Source organism: Saccopteryx leptura, chromosome 5 (genome assembly GCF_036850995.1).
Source record: "Saccopteryx leptura isolate mSacLep1 chromosome 5, mSacLep1_pri_phased_curated, whole genome shotgun sequence".
NCBI classification, from domain to species: Eukaryota; Metazoa; Chordata; class Mammalia; order Chiroptera; family Emballonuridae; genus Saccopteryx; species Saccopteryx leptura.
The window spans coordinates 216,368,862-216,390,206 of NC_089507.1; the positions used below are offsets into that span (position 1 = coordinate 216,368,862).

The 21,345-nt window shown below is 49.2% G+C and overlaps 1 protein-coding gene across 2 annotated transcripts in view; it reads right to left on the reverse strand.

The window, feature by feature from the left end:
• Positions 1-2,138: 2,138 nt before the first annotated feature.
• LOC136405140 (signal-regulatory protein beta-1-like) overlaps positions 2,139-21,345 on the reverse strand; it is a 29,159-nt gene continuing 9,952 nt past the window's right edge. The window contains exons 1-6 of one of the 2 annotated variants that reach the window (XM_066384202.1): positions 14,728-14,874; positions 8,817-9,173; positions 5,053-5,373; positions 4,174-4,503; positions 3,176-3,285; positions 2,139-2,622 (exon numbers count right to left, since the gene is read on the reverse strand). In XM_066384202.1, coding sequence (XP_066240299.1) covers positions 2,614-2,622; positions 3,176-3,285; positions 4,174-4,503; positions 5,053-5,373; positions 8,817-9,173; positions 14,728-14,797 — 1,197 coding nt within the window. In that variant the 5' untranslated portion in view covers positions 14,798-14,874 and the 3' untranslated portion in view covers positions 2,139-2,613. Of the gene's footprint in view, positions 2,623-3,175; positions 3,286-4,173; positions 4,504-5,052; positions 5,374-8,816; positions 9,174-14,727; positions 14,875-20,694; positions 21,025-21,345 lie in introns of those variants that run through there. The other variant, XM_066384203.1, reaches the window with a different exon arrangement.

Below are 21,345 nucleotides of genomic sequence, written 5' to 3' on the forward strand. Positions count from 1 at the left end.
TTCTCTTCCTTTCCCCCTCTCCTTTCTCTCTCTCTCTCTCTCTTCTCCTTCCCTCACACAGCCATGGCTACATGGGAGCACATTGGTCCTTGGTGCTGAGGATGACTCCATGGCCTTGCCTCATGTGCTAAAATAGCTTGGTTGCCGAACAACAATGCAATAGCCCCAGATTATCAGAGCATCTCCTGGTAGGTGGCTTGCTGGATGAATCCCTGTTGGGTCATATGTGGGAGTCTGTCTCTCTGACTTCCCGCTTCTCACTTAAAAAGAATCCAAAAAAGAAAAAGATTGTGAATTTAAAGTTATAAAATACCTAAATAAAAGTAAATGATGTTCATGAATGGGAAACTCAATATTGAAATGATATCAATTGGCCTGAATTAATACATAAATTCAGTGTGATAAGATGACAATTCTAATACGGTTCTTCATGAAACATGACAAAGTCATTCTATCATTGATTTGGGCCGTGACTAGTACACCATTCGGAACAACTAAAACAAAAAAAAAAATTGGGACGATCTGCCCCAAAACAGTATACAAACTGATTCTAAAGCTATCGAGGTTAAGACAGGCTGTCTATGACCGGGGGATGGACAAGCAGCTCAATGGAGCAGGGAGCTCATACAGGGACTCAGGTGCTTGTGAGAATTTGACTGGTGGCAATAGTGGCAGTGTGAACCGGGAGTGCGGGCGATGTATCCTTGTGGAGGAAAGAGGATCCCAACACCTGGAACACACACACACACACACACACACACACACACACACACACACACACACAGACACACACACCAGCAAAATATACCGAGAGCAAAGCACAATGGAAAGAGAAAAATGGATGAAAAAATTTGAGGCCAGTTTTTGTAAAACCAAAGCTGCCAAAAGAGACCCAGGTTGCTGCCCGTGGCCCCCCCTCGGAGAGCAGGAGGGGCTCTCCCCCACGTGCTCCTGGGGAAGGAAAGATACAAACATTTGTTACCAAGTTGTACCAGCAAAACATTAGCTAAAGCTTCCCTAAAATCTGGGGAGGAATCAATACAGGGCAGCCCATCTCCTAACGCAGTGGTCCCCAAACCCGGGGCCGCAGACCGGTACCGGTCCGTGGGCCATTTGGTACCAGTCTGCAGAGAAAGAATAAATAACATGAAATGTTGTCAGAATAATAAATTCAAATACAGCCTGAATAATGAGGACATGCTTGTTCCTCCTTTAACTTAGCCCAATAAATATCGTAAGTTCGACAATTATATTTAAAAATACCACAGTTTTTACACCAGTCGCATAATTTTATTTTGTGCATTTATGCATCTCACCCTAAAGGCCGGTCCGTGAAAATATTTTCTGACATTAAACTGGACTGTGGCCCCAAAAAGGTTGGGGACCACTGTCCTAGCGTACTAGGTGAAGCATAACAATGATGCATGCAGTATAATAGCATTTCAATACAGTTGAAGACATGCAAAGTGATATCCAAAACTGCTTCAGGATATACCCGTATATTGTAAACATATCAGATCTTGCTGGAGAATGATAGAGTCAATTCAGAACAGTTTTTTCCCCCCAAGAAAAACAGAAAACAATGAGGCAAAATTGTTACTATTGTCCAGTGATAGGATGTTGGGTCTGTGGATAATTTTTATGTTCTTCATTACATAGGTCCGAATACAAGAATACTTATTCTGCTTAGTGATTCTGGATATCTATGTGTTTAAGTGAAATTCTAGTTGCAAAAGAAGCTCCAGGAACAAGTCAAGTCTGCTCTGAACGTTAAAGGTTGTTTATGATCAGGGAGGATGAAAACCTGCCCCCCCCCCGAGGGCTTCTCTCTCTCTCTCTCTCTCTCTCTCTCTCTCTCGAAGGTGGGAGCAGGGCCAGGAAGCTCTGCGCATCGGGGTCCATTCAGACACTACTCAGTCCCCAAGACCACAGTCTGTCCATGACTTTATTACCAGAGAGAAGGGACATCCGGGGGCTGTGTGGAAGGACCGTGTCCGTGATGCAGGCGGGTTAGGACAGAGTGAAGGGCAGAGATCTTGGGAAACTTGCCGGTTTCTGCAGCTTCTTCCCCCCGACATGAGCCCCCAACGGAGGTTGGGAGGCAATGTATTAGGGCAGAGAGCAGAGCTGGAGGGAAACTCAATCATTTATTCACGGAAGAAAAAGAGGTCATCCAGTCATTCCTGCCTTATTTCCACAAATAAATACTGAACACATGTGAAGTGGCAGGCACTCTGTGTGGTCTGGGTTCATGGCACAGATCAGAAATGAAGGCCTTCCACAAAGCACTCCGACACCTCCTTCTGAGTTCTGATCTCTCTTCCGTACCCACACTCATCTTCACCACGAGTCAGCACCTCCAAATCCCTCTGATGGTTTTTATTAGTTGACTTTGGCAATACAGTTTTTTTTCTTTATTCAGTGAAATGAGGGAAGGCAAAGAGACAGACTCCCACATGTGACCTCGACTGGGTTCAACCAGGCAAGCCCACTAGAGGGCGATGCTTTGCCCATCGGGGGTGTTTTTCCATTGCTTGGCAACTGAGCTCTTCTTAGTGCCTGAGGAGGAGGCCATGGAGCCATCCTCAGAGGCTGGGGCCAACGTGCTCCAATTTAGCATGACTGCAGGAGAGAGAGAGAGAGAGAGAGAGAGAGAGAGAGGGAGAGAGAGAGAGAGAATTGAGAGGAGGAGGAGTGGAGAAGCAGATGAATACTTTTACTGTGTGTCCTGACCAAAAATCAAACCCAAGACATCCATATGCTGGGCTGATGCTCTACCATGGAACTTATCGGCCAGGGCAATATTATCTTACTTATTTCAAAGAGATATGAAAACTGAAACATAGAATAATATATCAGAACTCTTGGCCGTTTGGGTCTCGAAGTGTTGACCTTCAACTTACCTCCACTCCTTGGACCACCATCATCAGGGTCCCAAGGAATTTAATTTGAAAACCTTCAAACTCTAGGGCACCACACAATGAGAAAGGGTTGGAAGCTCCGGAGATTCAAGGACACTTGGAGAATATAAAAGCATTGAGAATCTCCTGTTGAGGCCGAATCAGGCTAGCGGGGACCATGTGACTACGTGGGTTCCACCCTGCACTCCTCCTTCCGGCCCATGAAGATGAGCCTGACCTTCCTCCCCAAGGACTACACCTTACCCCCGACTCACCTGTTGCAGGTTCCGCGACCTGCAGACGTAGGTGACTGTGAAAGTCACCATCAGCAGCACCTTGAGGCCCAGGAGGAAAACCACAGAGATGAGGAAAGATGTCTGTGGACCTAAACACCAAGGGGCAGAAGGAGCCATCACCTGGGGCTCTGTGAGTTTAAATACCTTCCTCCGCTGGGAAGAGAGAGGACATTCAGCCGCTCCCAGGTGGCGGTGAGCTAGCGTGCACTCCCAGGAGCTTGGGTGTGGCGTGGGCAGGTGTGGACGGTAGGAGTCGGGCTGGATGGAGGGACATGCCTCACGCTGCACCATACAGGTGAGCACCCGCTCGGACCCCTGCAGTGACGCATTCACTGACTGCAAGCCCTCCAGGCCACAGGTCCCCTCACTGTTCTGCGTGGACGTGAGCTACCCGGCTCTCTTGAACATGTCAGTTCTCCAGCCAGGTGAGATACCCACTCTGTGGACAGAATCTGCACGTGGCAGGTGATGGCCACCAAGTCCGAGCAGGGCGAAGCCTGGGACACACTCACTGCAGGGGACCTGACACAGCCCAGAGAAAGCAGACAGCTACTCTAGGAATCCGGGGTGGGAGCCGGGGGACCTCTGGAGGACGGGGACGTCTGCCCAGGGTCTGTCGCTGAGAAGGATGTGGGTGTTGGACAACAGATGCCACAGAAGTAGGAGCCAGGAGGAGGGGCTGACGGGCCAGTGGAGGCGGGACTGTGAGGGGAGGAGCCGGAGGCAGGACTCTGACAAATGGTTCCCTCCTTCCCTTCTTTATGTCCACTGGTGTCCAAAGATGCACACAGCCACGTACCAAACTCTTCCCGGGGGTCACTGTGAGAGTGTCAGGTTTGTGGGAGGGGAGCTCAGTTCAAAATTCTAATTTCTATCCAGAGATTTCTAGAGTATTCTATCACACGCATAAATTACTACCCTGAACATGAAAAAATCATAAAATTTAGAAAGCGGTTCAGTTGCAGGGGAGGCCTCACCAGAGGGTGCCGCGGTGCCCTGGCCCTTCTGCAGAGCAGTGGCCTCCACGGTCAGGTGTTCGGAGACAGACAGCTGCCCTTCATGCTGCACCAGACAGGTGAGCGTCACCTCCTCCCTGCGGGCAGACGAGTCCACCAGGAGCCAGCTGGTCCGGGTGAAGGTCCCGTCCTTGTTCTCTACGCGGGTCGAGCCCATTTCCATACGGGACGTGTTTCCATTCTCCAACCAGGTCAGCTGCAGGTGCCCGGGGTAGAAGTTCTTCACCTGGCAGGTGACGTTCACCCGATTCTCCGGCGCAGGGTGCTGGGCAACCTCCAAGGTGGGCGGAACTGCAAGAGCACCGGGCAGAGCTCTTACCTCGGGGACAGGCCGGTGACGGAGTGGGGCTCCATCACTCACTCCCCACCTCAGGACGGGGGTCATAGAGGACATGGGGACATGGGGACTCTGTGCATACGAAGGAAATCATAAGCACAGGGGCCTGCACACAGTAGGTGCTCAAGGACAGGCTGCTGTTATCAGGGGACAGGAGTGACACCACCAAGCCCCCGCATGCAGTCGGAGCATAATAACTGTAGCAAATGAAATCACCAAGCACACAGGAGCCTGGCTTATAGCACGTGCTTGGTAATCGCGGTTGCTATGGTAAAGTGATGAGATTACTGAGCACACTGCCTGGCACGTGGCAGGTGTCCACCTGGCACCTGCTGTTCAGCAGTGGCGAGTGACGGGCACATCCGGGGGCCTGGAGATGGGAAGGACTCCCAAGAATTAGATTTCAGGTGAGCCCAGGCCTGGAGCAAAGAGCACGGTGTGGGGGGCAGGCTTCCAGGTTGGGGGCCAGGTGTGGACTGGGGCTGGGTGTGAGGGGCATCTACCTCGGAGGGTCTCAGACAGGTTGGCAGTCCCACGGAGAGAAGTGTCTCCCTTTAGGGTGCCGTGGGCCACCTCACAGATGACCTGGGAGCGGATATCCCCCCGGGTCAGCTGCACCCTGGCTGTGCTGGAGACGCTGTAGGAGGTGCTGTCTCCCTCGGGGTCCACGCTGGTCTGGGAGGCTCGGAGCTCATTCCAGTTTTTGAACCATTTCAGGACGATGTGTCTGGAGGAGAAACCGTGGGACTTGCAGGTGAAGCTCACGGTCTGCCCCGGCGTGGCCCTCTCCGTGGGGCCCGCTACCACGGGGAGAGAGGGTTTGGCTTCAAAAGGAGAAATATACACAATGAACATGACAGTGATTATCACCACTAACCATCAGCAGGTGACACTGCTAAGAACCTTCCCATGTAGCTAGTGGGCTTTATCCCTCTGATTACGCTGGGAGGGCGTGTCATTCTGTCTCCCCTCCTGACTCCCCGAGGTGTACTCCGGGGGAGGGACAGGCGGACATGTCATTCCAGGCCTGAAATCAAAGTCTACTTCTGTCCTCTCCAGGGGGCTTCCCCACATCTGGGCTCAGGAACGAAATACCGATGGGTCTCACTCTTCACAGTAACTGTTCCTAGCTGCCTCCCCCAGTAACCTGTCCACCTCAGAGCCAGTGTTTACTGAGGCACATGCAGGGCGCAGTGGGGACGTGGGAGCCAGGCTGGCACCGTGGAGAGATGTGGCCAGGACACGTCCCGGGTCCCCAGCTGTGGAATGGCACAGCGGGCATTTCCCCTCCCGGCTGCTGTGAGGGTTAAATGGGGCCATGGAAGCACATTTGCGTTCAGCAAACAGAAGAGGCTTCACAATAGTAAACAAACGCAGCTCCATCTTGAACCTGCACTTAGTTTACATCCAGAGCTCTCCCCGCAGGTATTTATGGATTTACTGGAGAATGCTCATTCATTTACCAGATTCCAGTAGGGTCTCTAATCTGTGAACACCCCTGAATTTGAAAGGTGGAGGCAGAGGGAGTTGGGATATTTTTCTGAATCTGAGGTCTTCTCTTGGGTCATTTTTGGGTTGAACACAAGGTCCCTGAGTGCTGAGAAAGACAAAGATGATGAATTTTCTCAATCGTTACTTAAAAATGATAAGAGACACAGACACAGGCCTACAAAGCAGGCAGGACACCTCTTGCATCCTGCGAGCATCCAGACATCTGTGAGTCAACAGTGACAGCAGTGTCTCCTTGCAGAAGGGTCCTATAAGGTGTCTTCCAATTGTTAATTATTACCCAACACCTTCTCTAACAGTGGGCAGACAGCCACTGTTTATAAGTATTGGCACTTAGAAATCTAACTTGTGTCTTAAAACTCATGACACATTTTGAGAATACAGAAAGAGGGTGTTACATGAATCAGTCAAGTCATAAAACCCTTAGCATCCTGGCTGTCACTAGAGGGATGAGAGCCTAGGAATCGTTACAATTCACCGAGAGCCTCCTGGGCTCCACGATGGGCCGATCCCTCTGAGCCCCTCGAGTTTTCAACCTCTTAGCACCCTGTGGGGCTGGCCCTGTGTGGTCTCACTGATGGGACGAGACTGAGAGAGGAATCGCCCGACACGGGCACCCAGGGGGGAGAGGGAAGAGCTAGCCCAGCTCACCACTCCCGGGACGGATGAACTTTTAGCATCTCTGTTCTCTAGCCTTGAGCCTCGGTGTCTGTTTCCTGTACACAGTGCGTTAAAACACCACCCCAGTAAGAGGAGTGAGCATGTATGGAAAACTCAGGACCCGGCAAATAGTAGTTGCTTAGTAAATATCACCTACGGCTGTTATCACATGGTTCGGTCCAACTAGCTTTTAAGCAGTAAGAAGCCCAAACAAAAATGTATCAAAAACAGTAAGAATATTCTGCTGCTCGCAGCTGCCATGCAATAACCCAGATGAAGAAAAGTGTTTACGACAAAGGATCCAAGAACACACAGTGGGGAATGGACAGCCTCTTCAAGAAATGGTGTTGGGAAAATGGAAAGACACATGCGAAAGCGTGAGACTTACCCACGATCCTCCAGCATACACAAACAACTCAAAACAGATTAAGACTTGAATGTGAGACCTGAAACTGTAAAACTCTTGAAGAAGAAAACATAGTGGGTAAGCCCTTCGACATTGGTCTTTAAGATGGTTTCTTGGATCTGACACCAAAAGAAAAGGCAAAAAGGGGGAAAATAATGTGGGAGTACCTCAGACGAAGAAGATTCTTAAACCGCAGAGAAAATCACAAAATAAAAAGAAAACCTACGGAATGGAGAAGACATTTGCAAATCACATATCTGACTATGGGTTGGTATCCAAAATAGATAAAGCACTCATACAACTTTCTCGCAAAAAGAAATGAAATTTGAAAGCAAAAGAAGAAAAAGAAGGAGGAGGAAAAGGAGGAGGAAGAAGAGGAGGAGGAGGAGGAGAAAGCCAAACAAATTAACTAAAAGTGGGCAGTAGACCTGTGGTGGCGCAGTGGATAAAGTGGAAATGCTGAGGTCGCTGGTTCAAAACCCTGGGCTTGGCTGGTCAAGGCACATATGGGAGTTGATACTTCCAGCTCCTCCCCCCTTCTCTCTCTCTCTGTCTTTTCTCTCTCTCTCTCTCTGTCTCTCCCTCTCCTCTCTAAAATGAATAAATAAAAATAAATAAATAAAAGTGGGCAGTAATCTGAATAGATATTTTTGCAAAGAAGACATACTGGTGGCCAACAAGTACTTGTAAGGATATTCAATCACACTATCAGGGAGGTGGAAATCAAAACACAATAATCTATCTTCATGTCACACCCGTTAGAATGACTATTACCCAAATGAACAGAAATAACAGGTGTTTGTAGAGGATGTGGAGAAAGGGGCCCCTCAGCACAGTTGCTGGGAATGCAGACGGGGCGGCCACAGTGGGAGTCAGTATGGAGGCTGCTCTGGGCGCTGACAGGGACACTCGGTCTGGGGAGATGTGGCTGAAGGTGGGAGAGGTCCCCCATCACCTTGGGCCTCAGGGTCTGAATGCTGGGGCATCGGAACTCCAGGGAAACCCATGAAAAGAAGGAATGCCAGCTCCCTGTTCAGTGGTTCTGTTTTTATTCTGAGCGCACACCAGGGTTTCCCATGGAAAGAGATTTCTGTGCTGGGGCAGGAAGGAGCCGCTGGAGTCAGATCAGCTTCTGGAATTCCCTCAGTCACTGGCCATGGGACCGTGGGCAAGGCCCCTGTCACCTCTTAGCTTCAGGCCGCCATCTGTCCAATGGGGGTGTTGGGATAAATGCACTGAAGGTCCTTTGTGTGCTGACCTTCCCGGATTCAGAGCCGGAGCCTCTGGCCCAAAACCCTAACTGAGCCTTTTTGCTGTCTCAGCAAGGTGACCCACATGGGAACCTTTTTCCAGGTGAGTGACATTCAGAGATGACCCAGGTGCACTCAATGTGCCATCAGCGTGTGAGTCAGTCTCTGAATCACAGAAGGGACTTCCGGACAGAGCCACAGGGACTGCCAGCTTCTGGGCACCTCCTCCCACCAGGGCTGTCAGTCACCTGTGAGTGTGTGCCCCTCAGGAATCTACTCATGTGATGTTTCTGAGGATGAAACAAAGTAACCCGTCCTCCCTCTCTCTGCCCAGCAGAGATTTCTTCCCTGGGAGGGAAGGGAACAGAACTTCCCTGATCTGTAGAAGATCTTCCTGACGGGTGTCACACACCAGGGACGAAGGGTCCCCCTCGGTACTCACCGCTCACGGTGAGCTGAGTGCCTCTGCCCGACGCGATCTCCACGTCATCAGGGCTCTGTCTCCGGAACTTCACGCAGTAGTAGACGCCCGTGTCGTCTGTGGTGATGTCACTGAGGCGGATGGAGAAGTCCGTGTTGTTTCTCCTCGTGGTGTCTCCAATTGTTGTTACTCGGGGGAAGTGGCCGCCTTCTCTGAAAATATAGACTAACCGCCGGTCAGGCCCTGTCCCCCTGAACCACAGTACAGGCCCTATGGGGATTATGGAGGTCACGGTGCATCTCAGAGTGGCCATCCCTCCTGGTGCGACAGACACGGACTCCTGAGGCTGAATCACCCTCAGCTCCTGACCGGCCCCTCCTGCAGGGAAACACAGAGCCATCACTGACCCATCCACACAGGACCCGGAGGTCTGTCCAGTGTTTATCAGCTGTAGCGTCCACTGACCCCGTGCACACTCTGAGTGGCCTCGAGCTCGGGACACAGTGTGTGTCAGACCTGTGACCCTCATGAGCCTGTAATGTGAGAACCTGTCACAAATGAGGAAACTGAGGCACAGAGGGGTTAATGATGAGGCACAGAGTGGGTGTGAATGCTGGGCCGGCCCTCTCTGGAAGTGTCCTGCTTCCCCAGATATTTCTGGCTGTGCAATTTCTAGCCACATCATGAGTCTCATTTCTAGAATTTTCTATTGGGTAGGACGCTGATATGTCTTTAGAGCACTGATTTGTGAGCAGAGGTGACGGCTGCCTGATGTGGGATGTGCACTTAAGTGCAAGAACCTCTACGGGTCGGCTTCCGTCCTCCAGGGAGACCCAAGTGTCCCGGTGGGTCAGCCTCATCAGCTTGGGCACTTGAGTGACAGCGGTGTGTTGAGCCACCAACACACAATGAACGTGTCATTCTGGTAAGAACTAAGAGTGTTATTTTTCCTAATAGCACAACTACAATTTATTAGTTTACTAATGCTGCTTTACTAACTACAGAAACCTAAGTTGCTTGAAGCACAGAAGTGGATGGTCTTCCAGTCTGGGATCGGAGTTCAATGTTCACTGTCTGACGTCTGGGTTGTAGCTGAGCCACATCTCACCAGAGCCTGGTCCCTGCATTCCCACAGTGCAGAGGTTCCTGCGTTCCTTTTCCTGAGGTTTTCATCTTCCTGTCCCTCAAAATTCTTGCCTCTGTTGTCACTTGTCTTCTCTGACGTAGACTCTCTGCCACCTCTTTCCTAAGGACCCTGTGAGTATATTGGGCCCACCTGGAATATCTAGTATAGTGTTTCAAGATCGAAGTCTTAACTTACTCACTTTTCCTAAATGTCTTTTATATATAAAGTAATACATGCACAGGGTCTGGGTATTCATACATAGACCGTATTCTGGGGTTGTTTTTCTGTCTACGACACACATGCGTCTCTTGACTACTACAGTAACCACTGTCATAACAAAAACCTATGCATGTGGCATCGTCACACAGGTTGGATGACAACACATACAATTATTGGAATCTGGAAGAAGGACTGTGGTAGCAGTGCCCTGGTAAGTACAATTTGCAAATAAAGCTAGAAATCAATAACAAGAAGGAGAAATAAAACGATCACCAATAATAATGAATCTAACAACACCTAGAATGAATAGCTCAAAGTAGTCATCAGAAGGGAAAGTGTGTCTGATCCGGCGGTGGTGCAGTGGATAGAGCGTTGGACTGGTATGCCGAGGACCCAGGTTCGAGACCCCAAGGTCGCCAGCTTGAGCGCGGGCTCATCTGGTTTGAGCAAAAGCTCACCAGCTTGGACCCAAAGTCTCTGGCTCGAGCAAGGGGTTACTCTGTTTGCTGAAGGCCCACGGTCAAGGCACATATGAGAAAGCAATCAGTGAACAACTAAGGTGTCGCAACAAAAAACTAATGATTGATGGTTCTCATCTCTCCATTCCTGTCTGTCCCTGTCTATCCCTCTCTCTGACTCTCTCTCTGTCTTGTAAAAAAAAAAAAAAAAAAAAAGAAAGAAAGAAATTGGAATCTTAATTAAAAAAAAAAAAAAAAGACCTACAAGATTGAGAAACATTTAGCTACGTGGAATGAGAGAGAAAAAAAAGAGAGAGAAAAGCAAGTATTTAAAATCAGAAATAAACAAAGGCTATTACTAATGACTTCACAGAAATAAAATGAATTTAGAGAAGTGTAGTATGTACTATTGCACGTCAAGGAATTGAATAAGCCAGATAAAATGGACAATTTCTAGAAGCACATACATTTCCAAGAATAAACTTTAAAGAAATAAATAATATGAATAGACCTGTATCTGGTTATGAAATTGTATTAAGAGTAAAAAAAAAAAAATCATCCAACAAAGGAACGTCCAGGAATGTTTTGTTTCACTGGTGAATTCGAATAAACATTAAGAACTATCATTAATCCTCATCAAACCTTACAAAAAATTAAAATGGAAGGAAGACTTCTTGACTCATTAGGAGTCATTCGAAGACTCATTCTCGGCCATCCTCACCTGGATATGAAAATCAGATGAAGGCACAATAAGAAAGCTACAGACCTACACTTGGTGGCACAGTGGATAGAGCGTCAAAATGGGATGTGGAGGACCCAGATTCCAAACCCCCAGGTTGCCGGCTTGGGCAGGGTTTCACTAGCTTGAGGGCGTGGTTACTGGCTTGAGGGTGGGATCTTAGACATTGGCTCATGGTCACTGGCTTGAGCCCAAGATTACTGGCTTGAGCAAGGGGTCACTTGCTCTGCTCTAGTCCCACCCCCGCCCCCAGTCAAGGCACATATGAGAAAGCAATCAATGAATAACTAAGGTGTTGCAACCAAGAATTGGCTTCACATCTCTCTCCATCCTCCCTGTCTGTCCCTATCTGTCCCTCTCTCTGTCTTTCTCTCTGTCTCTGTCACACACACAAAACAATGAAGCTACAAACCAATACCTTACATCAATCTCAGTCCCACATTCCTCAGCCAAATATTAGCAAAACAAATTCAACATCATGTGAAAGAATTATAGATATGACCACCTGGGGTTTATTTCTGCAATGTAAATGCAGTTCAACATGTGAAAATCAAAGAGTGTAATATATCTCATTAACAGGATGGCAAGTAAAAATATCATATAAACTTCTCTCACTTGCTGCAGAAAAAGCAATTGATGAAAGTCACCATTTTTCATGATAAAAACAATCAGTAAGTTAGAATAGATGGATATGTCCACAGAAATCTTGCATGAAAAACCCACCGCTAAGATCGTACTTGATGGTGAAAGTCTGGTAGCGAAACTTCTCTCTAATATCAGAAACAAGACAGGGATGTGCACTTTTAGCATGAATACTCAACCCAATCCTGGAAGTTTCAGAAAAAGCAATGAAACAAGAACCACAAATAAAAAGCATTGTTTGACACGTAAAGGAAGAAGCAAAACTATCTCTGTTGTTCTCACGTGACATGACGTTATATGTAGCAGTTCTAAAGATTTCACACTCACACCGTCTGTTAGAGCTAACCAATGATGTCAGCAACTTTGTGGCAGAGAAAAATCAACACACACAACTCAGCTGCTTAATCCTTTACCTGTTTTAGCCAACCTGCTCCCCCCCACAGCTGTCAGTCTCTTCTCAGTATGTGAGTCTGTTACTACTTTGTTTACTTTGTCATTAGATTCCCAACCTTGTTTTCATTTTTGCTCAGACTTACCCATTACAGTCAGACCCCCGAGACTACCCTGTTTGAAATACAACCTGTCTTACAGATTCCCCCATTCTCCTACCCAGCAATACTTTAATTTTTCACCTTAATGCTTATTATTTTCCAATATGTTATCTTATTCACTTACTTATTATGCATATTGTTTCTTGTCATTTTTCCTACTAATACAGAATCTCCATGGGGCGGCTACTTTGTCTCTTTTATTCAACAACGCACCCACGTTCCTGTAACGTGTGGTCCACATAGTAATTATCCAATAAATATACGTGTGATGTGTGCACTCCCAGTGCTACACCTCCCTGAGGCCGTGACGTCTATTGTATGCGGGCAAATCTGTGGAAACAATGGCAGAAACTACGTCCCCCTAGTAGATGACTCGGCAAAAAATCCCAGGAAGGAATGGGGCACATGCAGGAAGCAGAGAGCCCAGGAGAAGGAAACCACCAACCCCTGTCCCCACACCCTCCCTTCCCCACAGACAGTGACCCACGGGAGGACAGGGGGCCGCAGGCACTGAGGACGGCAGAGGAAATCTGTGGGCTCTAGAATCAGACGCTGGAACTCAGAGCACGGCTCACCATTCACCGCTGAGTCACCTGAACCTCCCTCAGCTTTTATTTTCTTACCTGGATGGTAGGGGTGACAAGAGTTCCACCTCGGGTTAAATGACCACAGGAGGTAACAGCTACGGGACCTGCCCGAGCTGAGTGCGGGAGAACTGATAGAATTATTACTCGTTCTTCCGGACGCCCTGCGGTCTCTCCGGATATCTGAGGACAGGTGTGGATACGGATATGGTTACAGATCTAGAGCGCAGGGCAGCGCTCTCTGTCTCCTTCTCCCTGTCTCCCTCCTCATCCTCACCCGGCATGGTGGAGACCGCAGGATAGTGATGCACAGACTTCTGCTCACTTTCCCCCCACCTTCCCCTTTATCAGCTCAGCTGTTCTCTCTGAATACGCATCTGTTCCTCTTTTGCTTTGCATATTTATTGGTTTTGGTTTTTTTGAGATTCCACAGATAAGTGAAGCATCTGGTATTTCTCTCTCTCTCTCTCTCTCTCTCTCTCTGACTCCTTTCCCTTAGGAGGACAGCCTTCAGTCCATCCATGTTGTGACAAATGTCAAGACTTCATTCCCTTTTATTGCCGAATATACTCCATTGTATGTATGGGCAGCATTCTTTGTTACGCATGTTTCTACTGATGGACCATTTTCCTCCTCTTACCAAGAGAGGAGCTTGCTTTTTGTAGAGTTTAGGGAGGAGAGGGTTAAGTTTGGAGAAGTAGCAAGGAGGCGGGTGTCTGTGGGACAGACAGACAGACAGACTAAACATCTGTTCGTGTGCATTTCATGCAGAGTGAACACAATGGATGAGAATAGAAAGAAAAGGCTTTAATAAAATCCCAGGTGTGCGTGTGAATCCCTCACACCAACTCACACACACACAGACACACTCACACTCACACAAAGATACACCCATCACAAATGTGTATGGAAGTGTCCTCGCAGGCCAGTACAGGTTGTTTTGAGGGTTAATGAAATTATGACACATACTAAACCCCCAGTCACACACTTGGTACATGGGAACCGTGCAACATAATTAACAGAAGTTCTCGAGTAAACAGCGGAGTTTAGCTCCGGGTCTGAGTGGCGTGATGGTGGTGGTGGTGGTGGGGGGGGGGTAGGGGCGACTGCTGCTCAGTTTCCTCCTCCTGGGTTACTGGTTCTTCTGCGATCAGTCAGCACTGCCAGGCCGGGCAGCACGACAGGGCTGAAAAAAGGAGCCCCGGGAGCTGGTGGCCGAGACTCGAATACGGCTGCTCTGCTGATATGGGTGAGGATGGAGGACACGTTACGCTCTCTGCCTCAGTTTCCCCATCTGCAAGTGCGGGATGAGAGCCACGGCTCTCCCACAGGGACACTGTGAGGGTCAGACCCCTTAGCAGCACAGAGCCGTCTTTGCTGCTGTGGTTTGCTGCAGCATCTGCTCTGACACCTCTGGTGACCAGGTGCAGGCGATGGACCCACGGAGAACATGCCCGGGTCCCTGGTCTCATGCCCTCAGATAACGCCCTGCCCGTAGCCCTCTCTGCAGCCCTGCGTGACACACCCACGTTCTCCCAGAGGCCCTGAAATCTCTGGGGCAACAGGAGGTCCAGGGACCGGGAGGGGAGAAGGTTCTAGCCCCGCACGCTCACCTGGGAGGCCCAGCAGCAGAGTGAGCAGCAGGCACGGAGGAGCGCGGGGCCAGGAGGCAGGGACGGGCATCCTGAGGCCTGAGGAGCCGGCTCTGTAGCGGGGCGGGTGCGGGAGCGGGTGCGGGTGCAGGCTCGGGCTGGGACAACCCGGACTCTCTGCTGGGTGAGAGGGGAGCCCCGCCCCGTCATACAGGAGGAAGTGCGGAGGACGGGCTGAAACGCAGGCTGTTAGATAAGGGATAGTTCCTGCTTCTTGGTTGTGAAACAGAGTCAGGCAGAGGCCAATGCAGGGCGAGAAGTTACTCATCTTAGTTCCCAGAGAGACCAGGACAGGCCTGCAGAAAACTGCTTCCTCCCTGTGTGGGGCCTCTGGTCTCCATGGTGATGCCCCACTGGGGGGCCAGGACTGGAAGGGTCTGTGGTTGGGTTGCGGGCTGTGTAGCCAGCGTGTGGCCCCGTCTCCTCCACCCTCACCAAGAGCTGCTCCGCTGAGGAAGGCGGAGGGATCCCCAGAGCCTGGTCAGCGTTGGGATGGAGCTGAATGTCCGCTCCTGAATGATCCCCTCTTCCAACCCTTTACTGATGCAACAGGTACCACTTGTGTGGGTGACGGGCTGTGGGCTGGTGGGGTCGTTGTAGCCTAAGGCTTGGTTTGGGACTGAACCTTTTCCACTCTTTTAATACTAAGATCTTTTCAACACTAAGCATTTCTTCACACCTTTGTTGCATGATGTAGGGTGGTGCACTCTTAAAAGGAGTTCAATTTATGCCTCAGATCAGTGGCTTTGTATCAGAGACTTATTGGATTAAAAGCTTTAATTGTCTATGCTATATAACAGGGGTCCCCAAACTACGACCCGCGGGCCACATGCGGCCCCCTGAGGCCATTTATCCGGCCCCGCCGCACTTCTGGAAGGGGCACCTCTTTCATTGGTGGTCAGTGAGAGGAGCATAGTTCCCATTGAAATACTGGTCAGTTGGTTGATTTAAATATACTCGTTCTTTATTTTAAATATTGTATTTGTTCCGGTTTTGTTTTTTTACTTTAAAATAAGATCTGTGCAGTGTGCACAGGGATTTGTTCATAGTTTTTTTTATAATCTGGCCCTCCAATGGTCTGAGGGACAGTGAACTGGCCCCATGTGTAAAAAGTTTGGGGACCCCTGCTATATAATAAAGCAAAGACGGGGGCTCGCTCTCTCTGATCTTGCCATCAGCATTGAAGAGACCTTCTCATCTGATCCCATCCTCTTTTCTCCGTGAGTCTATTTTCTTTTTTTTTTTTTTTTAATTTTTTTTTAATTTTATTTTTTTTAAAGATTTTATTTATTCATTATAGAGAGGGGAGAGAGAGAGAGAGAGTCTATTTTCTTAATTCCTCACCGTTCTCCCTCAGCACCCAGAATTTCTAACCACGAAGGTTTGCGACAAACTTGCATGTACTTCCAACCTCTATCTAACACAAAAGAAAAGTTCTTCACATCTTTTACTAGAGCACATGGACTATGTGACAATATTTTTACTCCCAGGCTTTTATCTCTGAGAAATGCAACATAGGTCCACACAGAACGCCCTGAGCAAATTAAACCATAGGAGTCAGAAATCAAGACGCAGCACAGGAGTGCATTAGAGGAGGTGTGGCTGTAACGTCTAAAGCCATCGGTTCAGAGTTGGGAACGGTTGACTCTTGCAGGTGGAAAATGGTGTGAGGTCAGGGATACTCCGGTTTTCACAGGTAAATTCGTAGTACTCTTACAGTCTTAAAACACATGTACATGAAACCCTGATGAAGGTAAAAACTAATTCTAGACCATTAATGTTGTAAGTGTTGCAAATAAAAGCAATGCCTTTGCTATTCGCAGTAGTGTGTCAGCAGCTTGCTGGACATGAGTAATGATCAAAGTCCACTACCATGCTAAACAGTCATCTAAAACCACTGATAATGGTAGTAATAACTTTTCAAGATTTCATGTACGAAGTGTTAAAGGAAGTTCTATTTAGAGATGCCTAAGAACATTAGGGGACAAAAAACATAAAAGATTGTGAATTTGGCTCCTGATGGTTGCCTCAGTGGCAGAGCTTCGGCCCAGCATGTGGATTTCCTGGGTTCGATTTCTGGTCAGCGCACACATGAGAAGCGACCATCTGCTTGTCTTCCCATCCCGCACTTTCTCTCTCTCTTCTCCTCCCCTCACACAGCCTTGGCTACAGGGGAGAAAGTTGGCCTTTGGTGCTGAGGACAGCTCCATGGCCTCGCCTCATGTGCTAAAAATAGCTTGGTTGCCAAGCAACGAAACAACAGCCCCAGATTATCAGAGCATCCCCTGGTAGGTGGCTTGCTGGGTGAATCCCTGTTGGGTCATATGTGGGAGTCGGTCTCTCTGCCTACCGCTTCTTAGCTTAAAAAAATCCAGAAAAGAAAAGATTGTGAATTTAAAGTTATAAAATACCAAAATAGAAGTATATGATGTCCATGAATGGGAAAACTCAATATTGAAATGATATCAATTGGCCTGAATTAATACATAAATTCAGTGTGATAAGATGACAATTCTAATACGGTTCTCATGAAACATGACAAAGTCATTCTATCATTGATTTGGGCTGTGACTAGTACACCGTTTGGAACAACTACAACAAGGAAAAAAAATTGGGAAGATCTGCCCAGAAAAGGTATAGAAACTGATTCTAAAGCTATCCTGGTTAGACAGGCTGGCTGTGACCGGGGGATGGACAAGCAGCTCAATGGAGCAGGGAGCTCATACAGGGACCCAGGTGCTTGTGAGAACTTGACTGGTGGCAACAGTGGCAGTGTGAACTGGGAGTGTGGGCGATGTGTCCTTGTGGAGGAAAGAGGATCCCAGCACCTGGAACACACACACACACACACACACACACACACACACACACACACACCCCAGCAAAATATACTGAGAGCAAAGGCACAATAGAAAGAGCAAAATGGATAAAAAAAATTTTGAGAACAGTTTTTGGTAAAACCAAACCTCCCAAAGGAGACTCACACCGCTGCCTGTGGCCCCCCCCCCTCGGGAGAAGGAGGGGGTCTCCCCCACGTGCTCCTGGGAAAGGAAAGATACAAACCTTTGTTGCCAAGTTGTACCAGCAAAACATTACCTAAGCTTCCCTACAATCTGGGGAGGAATCAATACAGGCAGCCTATCTCCTAGCGGACAGCTGTAGAGCATGAAAGGTTAATAAACTGGAACTTCACATATCGATGATAAAACACACAAAACTAGGTGAAGCATAACAATGTTGCATGCAGTATAACAGCATTTCAATACAGTTGAAGACATGCGAAGTGATATCCAAAACTGCTTCAGGATTTACCCATAGGTTGTAAAATGATCAAATCTTGCTGGAGAATGATAGCATCAATTTAGAACAGTTTTGTTTTTTTGTTTGGTTGGTTTTTTTTTGTACCCCAAGGGAAACAGAGAACAATAAGGCAAAATTGTTACTATTGTCCAGAGTAAGGATGTTGGGTCTGTGGATAATTTTTATGTTCTTCATTACATAGTTCCGAACACAAGAATGCTTATTCTGCTTAGTGATTCTGGATACCTATGTGTTTAAATGAAATTCTAGTTGCAAAAGCAGCTCCGGGAACCAGTCAAGTCTGCTCTGAACGTTAAAGGTTGTTTATGATCAGGGAGGATGTAGGTGGGGGCAGGGCCAGGAAGGTCCACGCATCGGGGTCCATTCAGACACTCCTGAGTCCACAAGACCAGAGTCCCTCCTCGACTCGGCTTTATTTGCAGAGAGAAGGGACATCTGGAGGCTGTGTGGAAGGACTGTGTCCATGATGGAGGCGGTTTGGACAGAGATAAGGGCAAGGGTCTTGGGAAACCTACCTGTTTCTGCAGCTTCTATCCCCCGACGTGAGCACCCCGCAATGTTTGGGAGGCAATGTATCATTCCTCAAGGAGGAGCTGGAGGGAAATATATCATCCAATCATTCCTGCCTTAATTCCACAAATAAGGATGAGCACATGTGAAGTGGCAGACACTCTGTCTGGCCTGGGTTCATGGCAGAGATCAGAAATGAAGGCCTTCCTCAAAGCACCCCGACACCTCCTTCTGAGTTCTGATCTCTCTTCCGTACCCACACTCATCTTCACCACGAGTCAGCACCTCCAAATCCCCCTGATGGTTTTTATTAGTTGACTTTGCAATACTTTTTTTTTCTTTATTCAGTGAAATGAGGGAAGGCAGAGAGACAGACTCCCGCATGTGCCCCCGACTGGGTTCGACCCAGAATGCCCACTAGAGGGCGATGCTCTGCCCATCGAGGGTTTTCTTCCATTGCTTGGCAGCGGAGCTCTTCTTAGTGCCTGAGGAGGAGGAGGCCATGGAGCCATCCTCAGAGGCTGGGGCCAACTTGCTCCAATTTAGCCATGGCTGCAGGAGAGAGAGAGAGAGAGAGAGAGAGAGAGAGAGAGAGAATGGGAAGTGAGAGGGAGAGGAGTGGAGAAGCAGGGGGCACTTTTCTGAGTGCCCTGACGAGGAATCAAACCCAGGACATCAATACATCAAGCTGATGCTCTACCATAGAGCTTACCGGCCAGGACCAATGCTTTCTTACTCATTCCAAAGAGATATGAAAACTGAATCATAGAATAATATATTGGGGACTCCTGGCAATTTGGGGTTCGAAGTGTTGACCTTCAACTTACCTCCACTCCTTGGACCACCATCCCCAGGGTACCAAAAAATTCAATTTAAAAACCTTCAAACTCAAGGGCACCACACAATGAGAAAGGATTGGAAGCTCCGGAGATTCAAGGACACTTGGAGAATATAAAAGCATCGAGAATCTCCTGTTGAGGCCGAATCAGGCTAGCGGGGACCATGTGACTACGTGGGTTCCACCCTGGACTCCTCCTTCCGGCCCATGAAGATGAGCCTGACCTTCCTCCCCAAGGACTACAACTCTATCCTAGACTCACCTGTTGCAGGTTCCGTGACCTGCAGATGTAGATGACTGTGAAAGTCACCATCAGCAGCAACTTGAGGCCCAGGAGGAGAACCACAGAGATGAGGACAGATGTCTGTGGACCTAAACACCAAGGGGCAGAAGGAGCCATCACCTGGGGCTCTGTGATTTTAATACCTTCCTCCACTCAGGAGACAGAGGACACTCAGCCGCTCCCAGGTGGCGGTGAGCTGGCGTGCACTCCCAGGGGCTCGGGTGTGGCGTGGGCAGGTGTGGACGGTAGGAGTCGGGCTGGATGGAGGGACATGCCTCACGCTGCACCATACAGGTGAGCACCCGCTCGGACCCCTGCAATGACGCATTCACTGACTGCAAGCCCTCCAGGCCACAGGACCCCTCACTGTTCTGCGTGGACGTGGGCTACTCGGCTCTCTTGAACATATCAGTTCTCCAGCCAGGTGAGACGCCCACTCTGTGGACAGAATCTGCACGTGGCAGGTGATGGCCACCAAGTCCGAGCAGGGCGAAGCCTGGGACACACTCACTGCAGGGGACCTGACACAGCCCAGAGAAAGCAGACAGCTACTCTAGGAATCCAGGGTGGGAGCCGGGGGACCTCTGGAGGACGGGGACGTCTGCCCAGGGTCTGTCGCTGAGAAGGAGGTAGGTGTTGGACAACAGATGCCACAGAAGTAAGAGCCAGGAGGAGGGGCTGATGGGCCAGTGGAGGCGGGACTGTGAGGGGAGGAGCCGGAGGCAGGACTCTGACAAATGGTTCCCTCCTCCCCTTTCTTTATGTCCACTGGTGTCCAAAGATGCACACAGCCACGTACCAAACTCTTCCCGGGGGTCACTCTGGGAGTGTGGGGTTTGTGGGAGGGGAGCTCACTTAAAAATTCTAATTCTCTCCAGAGATTTCTAGAGTATTCTATCACATGCATAAATTACTACCCTGAACATGAAAAAATCATAAAATTTAGAAAGCGGTTCAGTTGCAGGGGAGGCCTCACCAGAGGGTGCTGTGGTGCCCTGGCCCTTCTGCTGAGCAGTGGCCTCCACGGTCAGGTTTTTGGTGACCGCTGGCTGCCCTTCATGCTGCACCAGACAGGTGAGCGTCACCTCCTCCCTGCGGGCAGACGAGTCCTCCAGGAGCCAGCTGGTCCGGGTGAAGGTCCCGTCCTTGTTCTCTACGCGGGTAGAGCCCATTTCTGTGCGGGACGTGTTTCCGTTCTCCAACCAGGTCAGCTGCAGGTGCTCGGGGTAGAAGTTCTTCACCTGGCAGGTGACGTTCACCCGGTTCTCCGGCGCAGGGTGCTGGACAACCTCCAAGGTGGGCGGAACTGCAACAGCACCGGGCAGAGCTCTGACCTCGGGGACAGGCCGGTGACGGAGTGGGGCTCCATCACTCACTCCCCAGCCCAGGACGGGGGTCACAGAGGACATGGGGACATGGGGACTCTGTGCATATGAATGAAATCACTAAGCTCAGCGGCCTGCACACAGTAGGTGCTCAAGGACAGGCTGCTGCTTTCAGGGGGACAGGAGTGACACCACCAAGCCCCTGCATGCAGTCGGAGCATAATAACTGTAGCAAATGAAATCACCAAGCACACCGGAGCCTGGCTTATAGCATGTGCTTGGTAATCGCGGTTGCTATGGTA